Source organism: Pan paniscus, chromosome 3 (assembly GCF_029289425.2).
Source record: "Pan paniscus chromosome 3, NHGRI_mPanPan1-v2.0_pri, whole genome shotgun sequence".
NCBI lineage: Eukaryota > Metazoa > Chordata > Mammalia > Primates > Hominidae > Pan > Pan paniscus.
Genome location: NC_073252.2, coordinates 156,557,701 through 156,575,322, shown reverse-complemented (window position 1 = coordinate 156,575,322; position 17,622 = coordinate 156,557,701). Strand labels below are relative to the sequence as shown.

The window sequence follows — 17,622 nt, the reverse complement described above, 5'->3', positions numbered from 1 at the left end:
AGGGGACAAGTTCCAAGATCCCCAGTAGACGCCTGAAACCTCAGGTAGTACTCAACTTACACTGTCAGTCAGAACATGTTTCTGTTCATGTATTTCACCCACAAATGTGATGCCTTTTCCATCTTAAGGAAGCACTTGCCACACTCTGGCCATAACTTCTGCAGTTCGAGGTCCAACAGCAAAACACACAAATTTCTTTTTCCTCTTTCACAGAAGATACAGTCTTACCATAGACCTTAGCAACCTCAGCATAGGATTTTTTTCTCTTTATAGAGAACTTTCTCCTTTCACTTAAAGGAAGCACTTTATGGCATCTCTGAATTGTCAGCATCACTACTCCTGCGTTGGGATATTTTTAAAGGGTTACTGGACACAAGTATGATAATGTGACAGTAAATCTGATAGATGGCTACCAAGTGACATAACGAATGTTAGGTGTGAATATGCTGGACAAAGGGATAATTCACATCCAGGGTGGGACAAGCCAGAATGGTACACAATTTAAAACAACGTGTACAATTTAAGACTCAAGAATTATTTGTTTCTGGAATTTTCTTATTTTCAGACTGTGGGTGACTGGGGGTAAGAGGAGCCTAACGGTACAGCTAAAAAACCAAATTAGATCCAGTCCCTTAGTAACCTCAGGGAGTTTTCAACCCACTGTTATGACAAAAGCCAAAAGACCAAGTCACACTATCTTCTTTTGTGAATGTACTAGTTTTCAAGTATTGGAATACTATTTTGTTCTACCATATCATTTGAGACCTGGTTCCTATTACTGTAATTTCAGTTGAAAGCTCAGCACTAAAAGAATATTCATGGTGAATTTAAAGTTTCAGAGCATTCCTTGGACTGAATGTAATCATAATGTGCTATTCTAGTACATGCACCCAAATACATACAGATGAGCTGCCATGACAGAAATGACTTTAAATAGTCACATGAACACGCAAAGAGAGGTATTTCATTTTCAAGAATCTTCATCTTAGTCTGAGCGTAGACAAAGGGCTTTTTTTTTTTTTTTGAGAAATGTTATCTGAACTAGGCTTAACAAAACCAGTAGTTAAAAGTATGTTTCCTAAAGGAAGCTGGATGAAGTCATTTACAATTTCTAAGGAATGGAAGGAGATACAGAAATCATTTTTTAAAAGAACAAAATCACATTCCTAAAATGTTTAAAGCAAATATTTAGGAATAGATGGAAATTATTACCTGCAGGACAGAATCGCTGCTCGGGCCCATCATATGTCGACAGATTTCTATTTACAGGTATACTGTCATCCCTTAAGGTTAAGTGTGCCGGCTGGTCATGTTCATGATTAGTACCACTCAGAGCCACAGATGACAAGAGGTCAAAACTGATCTGTCCATCGGGTTTTGGATACTCAATAGGTGTGCAATCCTTGGCTGGCTTGAGCCGTTCAAAGTCAGAACCTTCAACAATTTTGAGGGAAATGCTTAACAAAATATGATTTTGAAGTACTTTTTCTTAAGCCTATTTGTATAAAAACTTCAAAATATTATTACACCAAAGAAATATGACTAGCCCTCAAGTAATAATATACTGTTCTTAGACACTAAATTTATAATTTCTCCAAGTTGAAAACATTAAAACAATCACTTTCTCTAACGGATCCCATTCATGAATTTTTAATGATCATGTCACTCATACTCTTGTTTGAATTACCTTTATGTTTCAGAGTCCATGGCTCCATTCCTCTCAATATCCAGTAAAAGATTCCAGTGTAAATCATCCCTCCATAAACACCCAGTACTCCGTGGCAGGACGGTCTTATATTTCTAACAGAATATAGCTCTTTCCATACCCATGAGTTCTTCAAATTGTCCTCATATTCAGTTACATGGAATCCTTTTATTAAAAACATGAAATGTTAAGTGTGAAACTGCCCAAATGTGCATAAAATACGCTAAGTATTTTGCTACTTTGATAGCTGATGAGTGAAGTTTTTCTTTTTTCGAGACAAGGTCTTGCTCTGTCACCCAGGTTGGAGTACAGTGGTGTGATCACGGCTCACTGCAACCTCCACCTCCTAGATTCAAGCCATCCTCCCACCTCAGCCTCCTGAGTAGGTGGGACCAGAGGCACACGCCACCACGCCCTACTAATTTTTGTGTTTTTGGTAGAAAGAGGGTTTCGCCATGTTGCCCAGGCTGGTCTTGAACTGCTGGGCTCAAGTGATATGCCCGCCTCAGCCGCCCAAAGTGCTGGGATCACAGGCATGAGCCACCGCACCTGGCTGATGAGTGAATCTTAATTATTTTTTAAAACATGGTCCACAGTGAAGGCTCTTTCATGTATAAATGTTGGCATCTTCCAAAAAGACAACCATTAGATATATATATGTTATTAATAGGCAGTAAGGCATTTGATTTCTTACATTGGTAGCATGGAAAATTAGTTTCAAATTTTAGTGAAACTGAGAAAGAAGCTTTAAGATAAAAAGTTCATGCTACCTGTAAGAGTGAAAAAATTTCATAATTTACAACTCAAAACTATTTCTACCTGCTATGGGTTGAAATATGTCCCCCCAAAATAGGTTTTGAAGTCCTAACCTCCAGTACCTTAGACTGTGACCTTATTAGTGGTTGTAGATATAATTAGTTAAGAAGAGGTCTACTACAGTACAGTGGGTCTCTAATCCAATATGACTGGTATCCTTAGAAGAAGGGACAGAACTGGGCACAGTGGCTCTAGCCTGTAATTTCCAGCTACTTGGGAGGCCAAAGTGGGAGGACTGCTTGAGCCAAGGAATTTGAGATTGCAGAGACCAAGGATTGCACCACTGCACTCCAGCTTGGGCAACAGAGAGAGACCCTGTCTCTAAAAACAAAAACCCACCACTTCATAGAGAAAACTTGGTGCATGCACTTAATAAAGAGGACAGATTGGTTCCCTTACGGCTTTTGGTGGACTCCACATGACTACTTTTTCCAGTCATTGTTTCCTGTTCTGGCTCCACTCCCCTTTTCTTTAGGCTTTAACCCTCAATCTAGTCTTTGGTGATATACTGGCTCCAGTATTATCTATGTGTGGTACTATATACACATGATACAGTTCAAGTATGGCTGGTGGTCCAACAAGGAACGATACTTGACAAGAAAATTAGAAAAAAACTTCTACCCAGCCACTGCACTCCATCTTGGCTATTCCATTCTCCCTGAAGTACCCTTTGCCCTTTCTGTTTTCCACTTCATCTCCCCACGCTAGGCCTCCACTCCTACAAAGATTTGAAGGCATAACCTGGTTACATACCTCTAACTAGAGGAACATTTACTGGGGATTCTAAGAATTAAGACTCATTTATCAAATATCTATGGAGTCGCTACCGTGTGCCAGGTGTGTAGGATTCACATTAAGCAATACCTCTAGTCTCGGAGTTTTCATCCAAGTGGCAGAAGACAAAAGTTGATAAATAAGTAAGTAATATAATGTACCAAAAAGTGGAAAATGCGCTAGAAAAGGCCATGCAGGGGGAACTGTGTGTGTGCTGTGTGTTGTGCATTAATTGGTGTGGTCAAGGCAGGGCCACTGTGAGTGCTATTTAAACAAAGGGAAAGAGAACAAAGGAGCCAGCCGTGAGCAAAGACCATGAGGTGGGAGTGCTTGGCATGTTCCGGGAACTGTAAAGAAGCCAGTGTGGCTGGAGCTGGTAAAGGGTCTTTTTAGATTAAAGCTTTACGGAGGTATAAGTGCTGGCTGTTTCTCTCCACCACAGCAGAAGAGTCATAGGCCTATACTTACAAAGCTTGCTAAAGAATAGGTAGCTAATTCCGCCTTTTGTAAAGGTGTTTGTTCCATTGATACTTAAGTATTTGGGAGGTATCTTAATTGTGTGTATTACATGTATGCAATATAAATGCAGTACTGTCATATTTGTAATAGTTTCTAACTAGGTGGGACACCACTGGTTCTTTTCTTTTTTGTGTGTGGGGGATGGAGTTTTGCTCTTGTTGCCCAGGCTGGAGTGCAATGGCACGATCTCAGCTCACTGCAACCTCCACCTCCCAGGTTCAAGTGATTCTTCTGCCTCAGCCTCCCAAGTAGCTGGGATTACAGGCACCCGCCATCACACCCAGCTAATTTTTTGTATTTTTAGTAGAGACGGGGTTTCACCATGTGGGCCAGGCTAGTCTCGAGCTCCTGACTTCAGATGATCCACCTGCCTCAGGCTACCAAAGTGCTGGGATTACAGGCGTGAGCCACCGTGGCTGGCTACCGCTGGTACTTTTCTACTTTTTTGATGTGAATAAAACAGAACATTACAGTAAAAAAATCACTGACTGTAATTATTGAGAATAAGCCATGTAGTTTTCTTTGCATAGCATGCTTATTAATACTTTCTATAAAGTGACAGATGCAATACAAATCTTTTAATGTCAATTGAAATACACATAACCCAGCAATTTTCTTTTGTATACTTTACACAGGAATTTCTTACCTATTGTCTTTGATTGGAGATTTTCACTAGTTAGTTGATTAAAAATAGATTCTGCTGCTAAAATTCCACTTTTCATTGCTGTGTGAGTACCTTTGATCTTGGGAACATTCATAAAACCAGGACTACAACCAATTAGTAAACCACCAGGAAAGGTGAGTTTTGGTATAGACTGAGGAAACAAAGATTCAGAATACATTTGTTAGTTCAAATTAAACAAGAACAACAGAATACTCCAAATCAGTCTTAGAGTATTCTAGAGTTGTAGGGAAAGGTTGAAAAATAAATACATGAAAATGAATTGAGCAAAGGAATAAAACAGAGCAGGGGCAGTTTTCTTCTTCCTGCCCTAAGAGTGAGGATTAGGACTATTACTATTTTTCTGTGAGAGTTTTTCTTTTTCTATCCTCATAACTGATCTACATGGGACAGATTTAGGACTGAAGCATCAATATGTTTTAAATAGAATGTTTTATTTACACATATCCATGTCATAGTTAAAATATTCTCTAAACCTGAATGCTGTTATCTAAATTGTGATTTGCTTACAAATCAAAACCACAATGAGATATCATTTCACCCTAGTTAGAATGGCTATTATCAAAAAGACAAAAAATTTACTGGTGAGGATGTGGGAAAAAGAAAACTCACACATTGTTGGTGGGGATGTAAATTAGTACAACCATTATGGAAAACAGTATAGAGGTTCCTTAAAAAAGCTACAAATAGAACTACCCATATGACCCAGCAATTCCACTATTGGGTATATATCCAAAAGAAAGCAAGTCAGTATGTGGAAGAGATATCTGCACTCTCATATTTATTGCAGCACTATTCACAATAATTGCCAAGATACGGAATCAAACTAAGTGTCCACCAACAGATGAATGGATCAAGGAAACATGGTATATATATACACAATGGAATACTATTCAGCTGGAAGAACAAATGAAATATTGTCATCTGTGACAACATGGATGAGCCTGGAAGACATGTTAAGTCAGTCAAGCACAGAAAGATAAACACCCTATGTTCTCACTCATATATGGAAACTTAAAAAGTTGATCTTATGGAAGTGGAGAGTAGAACAGTGGCTACTAGAGGATGGGAATGGTAGAAAGGGATGCGGGGCGTGGGGGCGGGATATGGAGATTGGTTAATGTATACAGAAATACAGCTAGATAGGAGGAATAAGTTCTATTGTTCTATAGCACTGTAGAGTGACTATAATAAAGAATAATTTGTTATTTTTTTCAAATAGAAGAAAAGATTTTAAATATTACCAACACAAATGATAAAGGTTTGAGGTGATGGGTATACTAATTACCCTGATTTGATCACTAAACATTATACACATGTATGGAAATATCACATTGTATCCTCTCTCCCCCCAAAATTAAGTGGACCTGAAAATTTCAAAGGGCATATACAAAAAAAAAAAAAAAAAAAAAACCTGTGATTTGCTTTTACGTGCATTCAGGGTAATACAAGACTTACAAAGGATACTATACACCCTCTTTATTTTACTTTGACAGCTAGGGATAGAAACCTATGCTCTAATCATGGCACCACTGCAACTAGCTACTACCCTAAACAATAGATTTTGATTACGGACAAGCTGAATTTCCAAAATAAAACATAAAGACAATTCTGTGGACCTTGGTATACATTTCTGATTAAAAAAACAATGTAATAAGGGTGGGATATTTTTCAGTTTAGACAATAAATGTCTATATGTAGCCCACAATATAGCAACTGAACTATAGATTGTTTGCATGGGAAAATGTACTCTTATAGTTTGAAAAGAAGAGAGCCAAGCAGCCTTGTTCTTTCCACATTCTATATTTTTTTCTTCTCTGAGGATTTCCTAAAGTAAGCCATGGGGTCTTTGTTGAGAAAATGGTGAGTGGTACATTTGGCTGATGGTATTAAGAAGGACTCAGAGGAGGGAGCTAACAAGGAAACTATTGACACCAACTGCAAAAGAGACATGGTGAGCACTCTGTCGCCACAGCTCTCATCAGTGATACAATTCTGTGGGGGAATAGTGGTGAAAAGCAAAACTAGGGGGCAGAAGGAATGCTGGTAAGAGAGAAGGATCAGGGCCCAGGTCCTTTCACAGTATATGTGGGGAATGAATTTATGACTGTGGTTCTCAGACCAAACTCAGGATTAGGACCACTTAGATAAAAGAGCATTAAATCAGGACCACAGAGCAGACAATGGGGAGGAGGTGCTATCTGGAGTGCTACTAGCTGAAAACAGATAAAGATTAGGGACTTAGATGATGACAATGCTTTTCTCAAATAAGGCTGTGGCTTTGTTGACACCAAGTTTGATTCAAGAACCAGAAGAATGTGAAATTTAATAAAAGGATATAAACTATGAGTGCAAGTTCTTCCAAAATAGGTGCTTAAATCCTAAGACTAAAAATATTACGCCCTAGGAAAATGTATGTTTTTAAGTTCTAGGAGGATCCTACCTTGGGTGGGCTGTGTTACTAGCAGCTACGCACCTTGTTTGGGACATTCATTAAACTAGGGCTACAAGTAATTAGAAACCTACTAGGGGAAGATGATTTTTGGTATAGTCAGCTGAAGAAGGAGAAAAAAGTTAGACAGTATTTGTTAGCTCAAAATAAACAAAACTGAATGTTTCGAATTGTTGCCTCTTCTTTTTCTTTACCTAAATGGGAGCCACTTGGACTGCATCCTTTCCCTCTCACTCTCCCTAAGGAAGGATAAAACAATCAATGCCGAATGGCAGCTGAGCAAAGCAACATCAAGAGACAGGCGGCATCACACTTGGGAGAGAATACTGCACTTTCCTCGTGGTTTCTGGTGCTTGCTACACCTTCAGAGAAACTTCTGTAGTATTGAACTAGAGAAATGATCCCTGAAAGTATAGTCTTTGTTGCCTCTTAAGGTCTTCAAGACCTTAACTGGAAATAAGTTTCTGAATCTCTGGCCAATGAAATCAGAAAATTCAGGTGAAAAGTGTGTGTGTGTGTGTGTGTGTGTGTGTGGGTGTGGTGGGGGGAGGGGAGAGTCATCTCCTGTCAATTTGCAAATCATTTGACATGTTTGACATGCTTAAGTACACAGGATAGATGGTTTTCAATAAAAATCTGGGTGTACTATTGAATATACTGAAACCTTTATAAATTAGAGCAGGGTTAGATTGACAGTAACTATTATGGACATTATTTTTAAAAGTTTAATAGGCTTGAATACAGTTATGTAATTCAATACATATTTCTACCAAAGGAATTACTACTCTAGAAACAAAAACAATCTCATGAGAAGTAATCTCATGACAGACTTTGGGGACAGCATTATTTTAAGATTCTAGTGATTATGTTTATAATGTAGCTATGGTTTTGAGTTTATGAAATACTATTACAGTAATAAAGTATTTAGAACCTCACTTTTAAAGATAAGGCAATTTCTCCTCCCCAAATTTTCCTATTACCTGTTACTTTTATAATAAGTTTTTTAAAAGAAATCCAATTTCTAAGATAGTCCTAGATTCCTAGAATATTAGAGACAGAGGGATCATCTTTATTTTACAGATGATCTCTTAAGGCCAAAGTTAAAGAACTTGCTCCAAATAATTTGGTACAAGCTTTAGGGCACATTTTTAGATCATCTTACCTGTATGATAACATTTCTACAACAGTATTAACAGCTTTTATGACAATTAGCTACTAGGTCTTATTTCATTGTTTAATACATACTGAATACATTATATTTGAGAAGATTTTGAATGTATATAAAAATAGGACAATTAAGGTAAAAGCTTAACAGAGGTAACCTAAAAGGCATGAATGTTACTAGGTAGTTGGAACGAATGAATTATGTTTGCTGAAAACTAAATTTGCCTTTAAGTTTCCTGGCAGTTAAGGAATAAAGAGAAATATTATGGATTACAGTTTTTATTTTCTGGTTAAAACAACTAACAAACAAAATGTCCATGAATTTATCTCTAGAGATCAATATATTATTTTTTGCTTTTGTTTTTGAGATGGAGTCTTATTCTGCTGCTCAGGCTGGAGTGCAGTGGCACAATCTTGGCTCACTGCAACCTCCACCTCCTAGGCTCAAGTGATTCTCCTGTCTCAGCCTCCTGAGTAGCTGGGACCACAGGCACTCGTCACCATGCCTGGCTAATCTTTCTGTTTGTTGTAGAGATGGGGTTTCGCCATGTTGCCCAGGCAGACTGCCCAACTCGGCCTTCCAAAGTGCTGGGATTACATGTATGAGCCACTGTGCCCAGCCTAATATATTCTTAAAACTAAATTCATGGTGTAATTGAAGTACTGTGTGACACAGTTTTATAAACTCTACATACTTTTCTTATTCCAATATTGTTTTTATTCTTTATCTAAATTTGTTACATTATATGTTCAATTCTGAATGTATAATACAGAAATAAGGAAAATAAAAGTTGGAAGAGTTACCTGAAAGCCACCTTCATTGAGAGCTCTGGCTCCGTATGCAATCCTTTTTCCACCTTCCAAGGTTGGCCGAATGCTAGGATGGTGTTTCCACCTTTGGAACTCTCTAAATGGACTCAGGTATGGATTCTGATAGTCTAGACCAACCTTAAAAATTTACACTTATATTAAATTAGACATTTTTATTTCAAATTAAATCAAGCTAAAATGTAAGCAATGTTTATCAGAAAACATGTAGGTTAAATTTCTTGTACTCAAAAGTATTTGGAGCACTATGTGCAGTAATCCAAATGTAAATTAAAAATTGTATAAAATCTGTTTGGAAAAGAAAAGGTAAAGAAAAGGATAGCATGTGTTTATTATCATCAAAATTATGAGAATTTAGAACATATTAAATCCTTCTGCTCTGGAACTCAAAGTTCAAATTAGAAAAACATAATCTATCATGAGATTAGAAAATAAAAATGAACAACAACAAAAAAAAACAAATTAGAACAATATCTGTAGGTAAGCATCTCAGATTATGTTTCTATGAAAGGAGCTGTAATGATTTATTATACATTAATCAATACCAATTTGAAAGAAACTAATAATCTATACTACAGTACAACTGGGGCAAAAATAAAGAAAAAGGATGTAAACTACACTCAGAAAAAAGAGGAAAAGAAATATAGAAGGTTATATTTTATAATGCATTACCAAAGTGTTAAAATTAACCACATCTTTTTTCTTTGATACAATTAAGTCACAGGAATAAATATCCAAAGGTGATGGGATGAACATTTGACTGGGGGGTCAAAAAACACCAGTAACACATAAATTTAACAATGTATCATATGGAGGTCTAATCATGACACTAAACTATAAAGCTGCCACCAGTTGCAAGGTACAGAAACTAATTTTTCCATTCTTTGTAATGTTCAACATGTAATTTACTGCAAAGATGTGTAGGAGGCCAAAAAAGGAGAAACTGCTGGTATTTTTAAAAAGTTCTAAGTTCAAACCTAGTGCTGATTTCATTTTCAGTGGTAGCATGCCACAGTGGAAATGGGATTTGAGGTCAGACAAGGTCAGGCATTTCTGCCTGTTATTTAATGGGTGTATATGGGTAAGTTGTTTAACTTATTTGGACTTCAGTTTTCTCATCTGTAAAATAAAGATATACCTATTTCACAGTTATTATGAAACTTACTTAGAAATCTCAGAAAAGCATCCAGCACAGTGCCTGGAGTGTAGCAGCTACTATTGCTATTGCTACGTGTGTTTAGTAGACTTAACGACACAGCAGCCATAAGCACTTTACATATTGATAAAATTAGAAAGTAAGCTTTAAATAAAAAGCATTTTACAGTCTTCAGATTCAAAACCCTTATTTTACAACACTGATGGTAATATAACTCTAGCAGTAGAATTTTCCCTAATGGGAATATAACTTACCACAAGACCAAGAGCTACTAGGGGTTCACCTTCATTCAAATGATAGAGGAAAGATCCTCCATAGGTATGTCTGTCCAAGGGCCAACCAACAGTGTGATCTACTCTCCCAGGTTTCCAGTTCTTTTCATCAATAACCCATAACTAAAGAAAAACAAAAACAAACAAAAAAGTAATCCTGCAGTATTTTAAAAATGTTTTTATGTCACCACAATGCATAAAACTTGCCAGGTTTAATGTCTTATTTATGAAAATTACAAGTGAAAAACTCTAATATAAGAATACAACAAAATTACTTCAAATATCAAAGAAGGCTGGGCACGGTGGCTCACGCCTGCAATCCTAGCACTTTGGGAGGCTGAGGTGGGCAGATCACTTGAGGTCGGGAGTTCGAGACCATCCTGGCCAACATGGTAAAACCCTGTCTCTACTAAAACTACAAAAATTAGCTGGGCATGGTGGCGGATGCCTGTAATCCCAGCTACTCAGGAGGCTGAGGCGTGAGAATTGCTTGAACCCGGGAGGCAGAAGTTGCGGTGAGCCAAGATCATGCCACTGCACTCCAGCCTGGGTGAGAGAGCATGACTCAGTCTCAAAAAAAAAATAAAAAAATAAGAAAAAAGAATACAGGTGGATCACCTTGAATATCAAAGAAAATTATATCAAACTGCAGCATGAGTCAGATTAAAGAAACAGGTCAGAAAACTTATGAACTCTTTAAGACATTAAATAGATTCTCAAATTGGTAAAGACTTTTATACAATTATAGGAAATTAGGAAATCCTACTGAAAGGCTGAGGGAAAGTTCTGCGGTACTGGTAGTGTTCTCTATCTTCATCTGGGTGACAGCCACATGGATATGTTCACCATGTAAAAATTAATGTAGCTGTACACTTAAGGCCTCTTCATAATGGACATGTATTCTCCAACAAAGCAATTTATTCCCTCTACCCTGCCCCCCACAATTGAAATAAATTGTTCACCCTCTTTTCAGACTGGTAAATTTTAAATTCTGAACAATTTCTATCTGAAATTTTATCTAAGTCAGATAATATTATGTGCAATCAGACATATGCAATCTATCAAAACAAACCCTTATTCACAATATAATGAATCTAGTTTTATATAGACTTTGAACCTTTCTGAGATTTAACCTAAAATAAATTTTTTGTTGTTAATTACTATATTCTTTTTTTTTTTAGAGATAGGATCTCACTCTGTCACCCAGGGTAGGGTGCAGTGGTATGATCACAGGTCACTGCAGTCTTGATCTCTTGGAGTGAAGTGGTTCTCCTGCTTCAGCCTCCAGAGTAGCTGGGACTACAGGTGTGCACCACCACACCTGGCTAATTTTTAAATTTTCAGTAGAGATGAGGTCTCACTACATTGCCCAGGCAGGTCTTGAACTCCTGGACCCAAGCAATCATCTTGCCTTGGCCTCTCAAAATGCTGGGGTTATGGGTGTGGGCCACCATTGCTAGCTCCACAAAAATATTTAAGCAAAAGGGTTATAATGAAAATTTTACATTTACATTCTAATAAGCCTAGGATTTGGGAAAATAAGACTAGAGAATGGATAAATTGAGAAAATGTACAATACATAACCTAATTAAATTTTAGGTTGCAGATTAATATACTAGGGCTGAGTGTGTCTTTCATAAAGAAAATTAACTTCACATTACAATTTTGAAAAAATAATTCTTCGTAGGATGTGGTCATCCTACAAACAGCATATGGATAACAAGAACAATCCTAACAGGGCAGATGGCATTACAATGAAAATAAAAAAGATTCAAATATTCACAAGTTCAAGATTCACTTCAAGCAACACTTGATACAACAATTCCAACATGTAAAACTAACTTAACCAGTAATATAATTTGATCAGTAATATCTTCTAGACCCTTGAAAAATATCGCAAATAAGTTTTAGTCATAATGAACATTTCAAGACAATGAAAAAATATAACTAAAATTAAATCAGTATTATAAACTACCTGATAATACAAATAAATTTAAATTCCATCTTTCAAAATTAAAATTACAGAAACAAACCAGGGTACCTCCTTCAGTCCAATCCCGTAGGTTTGAGGTTCACAATTTGCTCTCAAATCAAACTTCTTATATAGTTGCTTGGCTAGATGTCCATGGCAACCTTCTGCAAAAATTGTGACTTTAGCATGTAGTTCCAGTCCTCTCTCAAATGTTGCCTGAAAAGCAAAAACATGTTAAATGGCAACATTTGACAATTTAAAATACATTCACATTCTAGTCAGATTTAAATTGAACTATGATTCAGATGTAGAAGAGACAGTGCTAATGTATAATATTATAAAGAATCACATAGTAAATATATAATATATAGAATCATATAATCTTACTCTTCTCACTTAAAATACCTCATGGAAATCTTTTCAAGTCACTGTATAGCTCAAATCTTTCTCTTTAATGACTAGGTAGTAGTCCATGTAGAGAGACAGGATAGATTATCCAGCTCCTCTGCCAATGGATAATAGCCATTCACTGTTTCCAGCTTACGCATGAACATAAACAATGTTATAAGATATAAACACTCTTGAATATATATTTAATATAGAGCTGACCCTTGAACAAGATGGGTTTCAACTGTGTGGGTTCACATATACAAGGATTTATTTTTAACCAAATGAGGATTGAAAATACAGTATTCACCGGATGTGAAACCCGAGTATATGGAAGACCGATTTTTCATATATGTGAGTTCTGCAGGGCTAACTTTGGGACTTGAGTATGCATGAATTTTGGTATGCTTGGAGGGTCCTGGAGCCAGTTTACCGTGCACACCAAGGGACACCTGTATACACGTACAATATTGGTGCTTTTATTCCTATAAGATAGATTCCCAGGAGTGGCCCTCTTAGATCAAAGGGTACATCTATTTTTTAAAAATTGATATAATCATATTACTTTCCAAAAAGCCTGAAGCAATGCATATATTTCCATCAGTAGTATATAAGACCCTTTCCCTATAGTACAGTTAGTGACAGATATAACTGTTCCTTTTACATTTTTGCTAGTGTATCAAGTGTGATAACTCACTATTTTATTTTTTAATTTTTTAATTTTTTTTTTTTTTTTTGAGACAGAGTTGTGCTCTTGTTGCCCAGGCTGGAGTGCAATGGCACAATCTCGGCTCACTGCAACCTCCGCCTCCAGGGTTCAAGCTATGCTCCTGTCTCAGCCTCCTGAGTAGCTGGGATTACAGGCACCCGCCACCAAGCCCAGCTAACTTTTTGTATTTTTAGTAGAGACAGGGTTTCACCATGTTGGCCAGGCTGGTCTCGAACTCCTGACCTCAGATGATCCACCCACCTTGGCCTCCCAAAGTGCTGGGATTACAAGTGTGAGCCACGGTGCCTGGCCCTCAATACTATTTTAATTTGCATTTCCCTGATTACTATTTTGAGCATCTTTTCTTTTTGATTCAAGAAATAGTGAATGAATACCTACAATGTGCCAGGTTCTGTGCTAGGCATTGGGAATACATGGATGAATTGAAAAAAATATATGTTCCTTTTCTTTGGACTAGCCATAGAGACAGACATTAAATAAATACATGAGTATATAATTACAAATTGTTTAAGTGCTATGAAAGAGAGCAGAGGGTATTACAAGGGAGAATAATAGAAGCCAGCTATTCTAGATTGAGTGATCAGGAAAGTCCTCTTTGAAGAAATGACATTTAACCTCTGGACTCTGAAAAAAACATATTTAAGTATCTTTACTTATGATTAGTGGTCACTGGAGTTGTTCTATGAATTGTTAATTTTTTAGACTCTACCCATTTTTCCAATGTGTTGTCTTTTTTCTTGTCGATGTTTAAGTGCACCTTGATATTACAGACAGTCAAACATTTACAGACTTTATAGTATATTTTGGTATAAAGAATTGTTTAACTTTTATATATTAAGTTAAAAAAGGTTTGTCTGTTTTTTCACAGGTTTTTAGTATCTTGTTGCGGTAGGGTGGCTTACCCTACACCAAAACTGTTAACTGTCATCTCTTAGATTTCTGATTTGTATTGTTTTAGATCTTTAAATCACCAGAAAGAAACAACCAGCAAACCGGGGTCCAACTCTATTTGCTTCCAGATGGATATAGTTTCCCCAGCACCACTTATAAAACAATTCAATCTGTATGAACTAAAATATTAATGAACATATTTCTGTTTCTTCTTAGAGGTAACATGCCCTTTAGTGTTCAAGGGACAGGCCGTGGAGCCACACAGCCTGTATTCAAATCCCAGCCCTACTACTTACCAGGTGTCTGACCCCAGCCAAGTTACTTAACCTCTGTAACTTAAAAATGTCCAAATCAGAATTCTTATGATAAGATGCATATTGGAGATAGGAACCAAGAGAAGGCTGTAAGAGAGCCAAGTCAAAAAAGTGTTTCAAGAAGGAAAACATAATCCAACTGTGTCAAGTGCTACCCACTAGAAGGTCAAGTAAGGGAAAACAGAGACCTGTCCACCAGATTGGCAAAATGGAGGTATTTGTGACTCTAACAAGAGCTGTTTCAGTGAAATGGCAGGGAGAAAGCTTAGCTACAGTGGGTTAAATAGAGAATGGAACAACACCTTAAACAGAATCTTTGATTTTCCCCACTCTAATCTTGTGGTAGTACTATTTTTAAAAACTTAGATTTTGGGGCTCAAATTACTAAGACTCCATTGTACTCTTCTATGCTATTAGATCTGTATAAATACAACAAACAAAATGTAAACGTTTTTACAAATGCAAAGCATAAAGTTAAAAACCATATATATATATATTTTTTTTTTTTAATCTTTTTTTTTTTTTTTAGATGGAGTCTCACTCTGTCGCCCAGGCTGGAGTGCAGTGGTGCGATCGCGGCTCACTGCAACCTCTGCCACCTGAAATAAGCCCATATTTGAACAAATGAGAACACACAAAAATGAAATATTAGAATGGTAGAATTTGTGTGCTTCAATTTTGTTATAATATAAAATATAAAAATATTTAGACTAAAATATAATTTATAATTAGTCATAATATAGAAAAGAACCGTAATATATGAAAAACCATATTCTTTTACTGAGAGGCAGTATGAGATAACAGTTCTTTACAAACCTGGCTATGCATCGGAATCCCTGGAGGCTTGTTAAAAAACAGCTTCTTAGGCCTTACTGCGGGACAGGCTGAGCCCCAAGATGTCACATGATTCTGATGGGGCCAGTTAAACCACTAGGAGTCCCAAACAGGATTTGCCATTTGCTTTTTTTTTTTTTTTTTTTTTTTTTGAGACGGAGTCTCGCTCTGTAGCCCAGGCTGGAGTGCAGTGGCGTGATCTCGGCTCACTGCAAGCTCCGCCTCCTGGGTTCACGCCATTCTCCTGCCTCAGCCTCCCGAACAGCTGGTATTACAGGCGTGCGCCACTACGCCCGGCTAATTTTTTTTGTATTTTTTTTTTTTCAGTAGGGACAGGGTTTCACCGTGTTAGCCAGGATGGTCTCTATCTCCTGACCTCGTGATCTGCCTGCCTCAGCCTCCCAAAGTGCTGGGATTACAGGCGTGAGCCACTGCGACGGGCCGCTATTTGCTTTTAAAGCAGGAAATGTGAGAAGGAGAAAATCTGCTGGAAGAGACTGTAGATTCCTAATTCTATTCCAAGAGTGGCAGAGAGGAGGATAAACTATCAGTTGACACATATTTACTGATACCTAATATGTATCTGGCATTATGCCAGGCACTAGAATAACCCCAGGATCTCCATCCTTAGGGAGCTTATAATCTAGTTGGGAAATTGGATAATAAATAAACCTGAATAGGCAGGTTAGTTGATTGAGATGTTAATTTGTGTTTTGTTCATATTATAGGACAGCAAGCTATTTTTTTCCTTATCTTTTCCAAAGAGTGAGAATTCTATGTTCTAACGGTTTTGCTTTCAAATTCAAAAATACAAGATGTGAAAACCTGAAAATTATCCAGGTTTATATTTTGAATGGGAGGTGGAGAATCAGTTTTATATCTACCAAAAGATGTTAAAATCATGTCAAAGTGCTTAAGAATACTGTGATAAAGGCCAGGCACGGTGGCTCACGCCTGTAATCCCAGCAATTTGGGAGGCCGAGGTGGGTGGATTACTAGGACAGGAGTTCAAGACCAGCGTGGCCAACATGGCAAAACCCCATCTCTAATAAAAATACAAAAAGTAGCCAGGTATGGTGGCGCACGCCTGTAATCCCAGCTACTCGGGAGGCTGAGGCGGGATAACTACTTGAACCTGGAAAGCAGAGGTTGCAGTGAGCCAAGATTGCACCACTGCACTCCAGCCTGGGCAACAGAATGAAACTCCGTCTCAAAACAAACAAACAAACAAACAAACAAACAAACACGTCAAAGTATATCACTATTTACCTACTGATAGTAATGCAAAATGATTCTTGTCCAAAGAAATGAAAATTGTGGAGAAATAAAAACTGTGGAAACTATTTTCATTTGATGTATTTGGTTAATGCAGTGGATTGATGGCCTATAAATGTGTATATGTTTGAATTCTCCTTGCACTGGTTGTAACATCTTACTGATTCTCTCCTTAACTAAATGAAATAAAATCTTTGACATGTGTTTGACTTATGTTTGTATATTTGTATGTTATTATCTTTTAAAAAATGTTTAAACATATTATAACTACTTGCCTAAACCATTGTTAGCTCAAAGTTGCTTCTATATTTTTTAATGAAAGAAAAATTCCATATTAATTACTGTATTCTAACACCCACATTTTTTGACATTTTAAAATTTTTTATTTATTTATTTATTTATTTATTTATTTATTTATTTTGAGACCAGGTTATAAGACTGGCTAATTTTGTATTTTTGATAGAGACAGGGTCTCACCATGTTGCTCAGGAAGTTCTCAAACTCCTGGGTTCAAGTGATCTATCTGCCTTGGCATCCCAACACCCATATAATTAATGTACAGTTTGTAGCAAGACCTTTATTAAGTCTAAGTTGGTTCTTTCTTCTTCTTCTTCTTTTTTTTTAAGACAGGGTTTTGCTCTGTCACTCACCCAAGCTGAAATGAAGTGGCGTGATTATGACTCACTGCAGCCTCGAACTCCTGGGCTCAAGTGATCCTCCTGTTTCAGCCTCCAAAGTAGCTAGGACTACAGGTGTATACCACGAAGCCCAGCTAATTTTGTTTTCTTTTTTTGGAGAGATGGGGTTTCACTTTGATGCCCACACAGTTCTTTCTGTTGTTTGTCGCTTTA

At 37.1% G+C, this 17,622-nt stretch overlaps 1 protein-coding gene and 1 non-coding gene across 3 annotated transcripts in view; both read right to left on the bottom strand.

Annotated features, from left to right (window-relative positions):
- Positions 1-17,622, bottom strand: part of ETFDH (electron transfer flavoprotein dehydrogenase) — a 38,744-nt gene that overhangs the window by 2,685 nt on the left and 18,437 nt on the right. For both annotated transcript variants that reach the window (XM_003822536.6, XM_055111974.2), the window contains exons 7-12: positions 12,410-12,556; positions 10,351-10,491; positions 8,917-9,060; positions 4,461-4,629; positions 1,688-1,870; positions 1,213-1,434 (exon numbers count right to left, since the gene is read on the bottom strand). In XM_003822536.6, coding sequence (XP_003822584.1) covers positions 1,213-1,434; positions 1,688-1,870; positions 4,461-4,629; positions 8,917-9,060; positions 10,351-10,491; positions 12,410-12,556 — 1,006 coding nt within the window. The remainder of the gene's footprint in view (positions 1-1,212; positions 1,435-1,687; positions 1,871-4,460; positions 4,630-8,916; positions 9,061-10,350; positions 10,492-12,409; positions 12,557-17,622) is intronic.
- On the bottom strand, positions 7,153-7,368 carry LOC112439776 (small nucleolar RNA U3). Its single transcript, XR_003028000.1, has one exon. It is a non-coding gene; the product is annotated as a small nucleolar RNA U3 (small nucleolar RNA).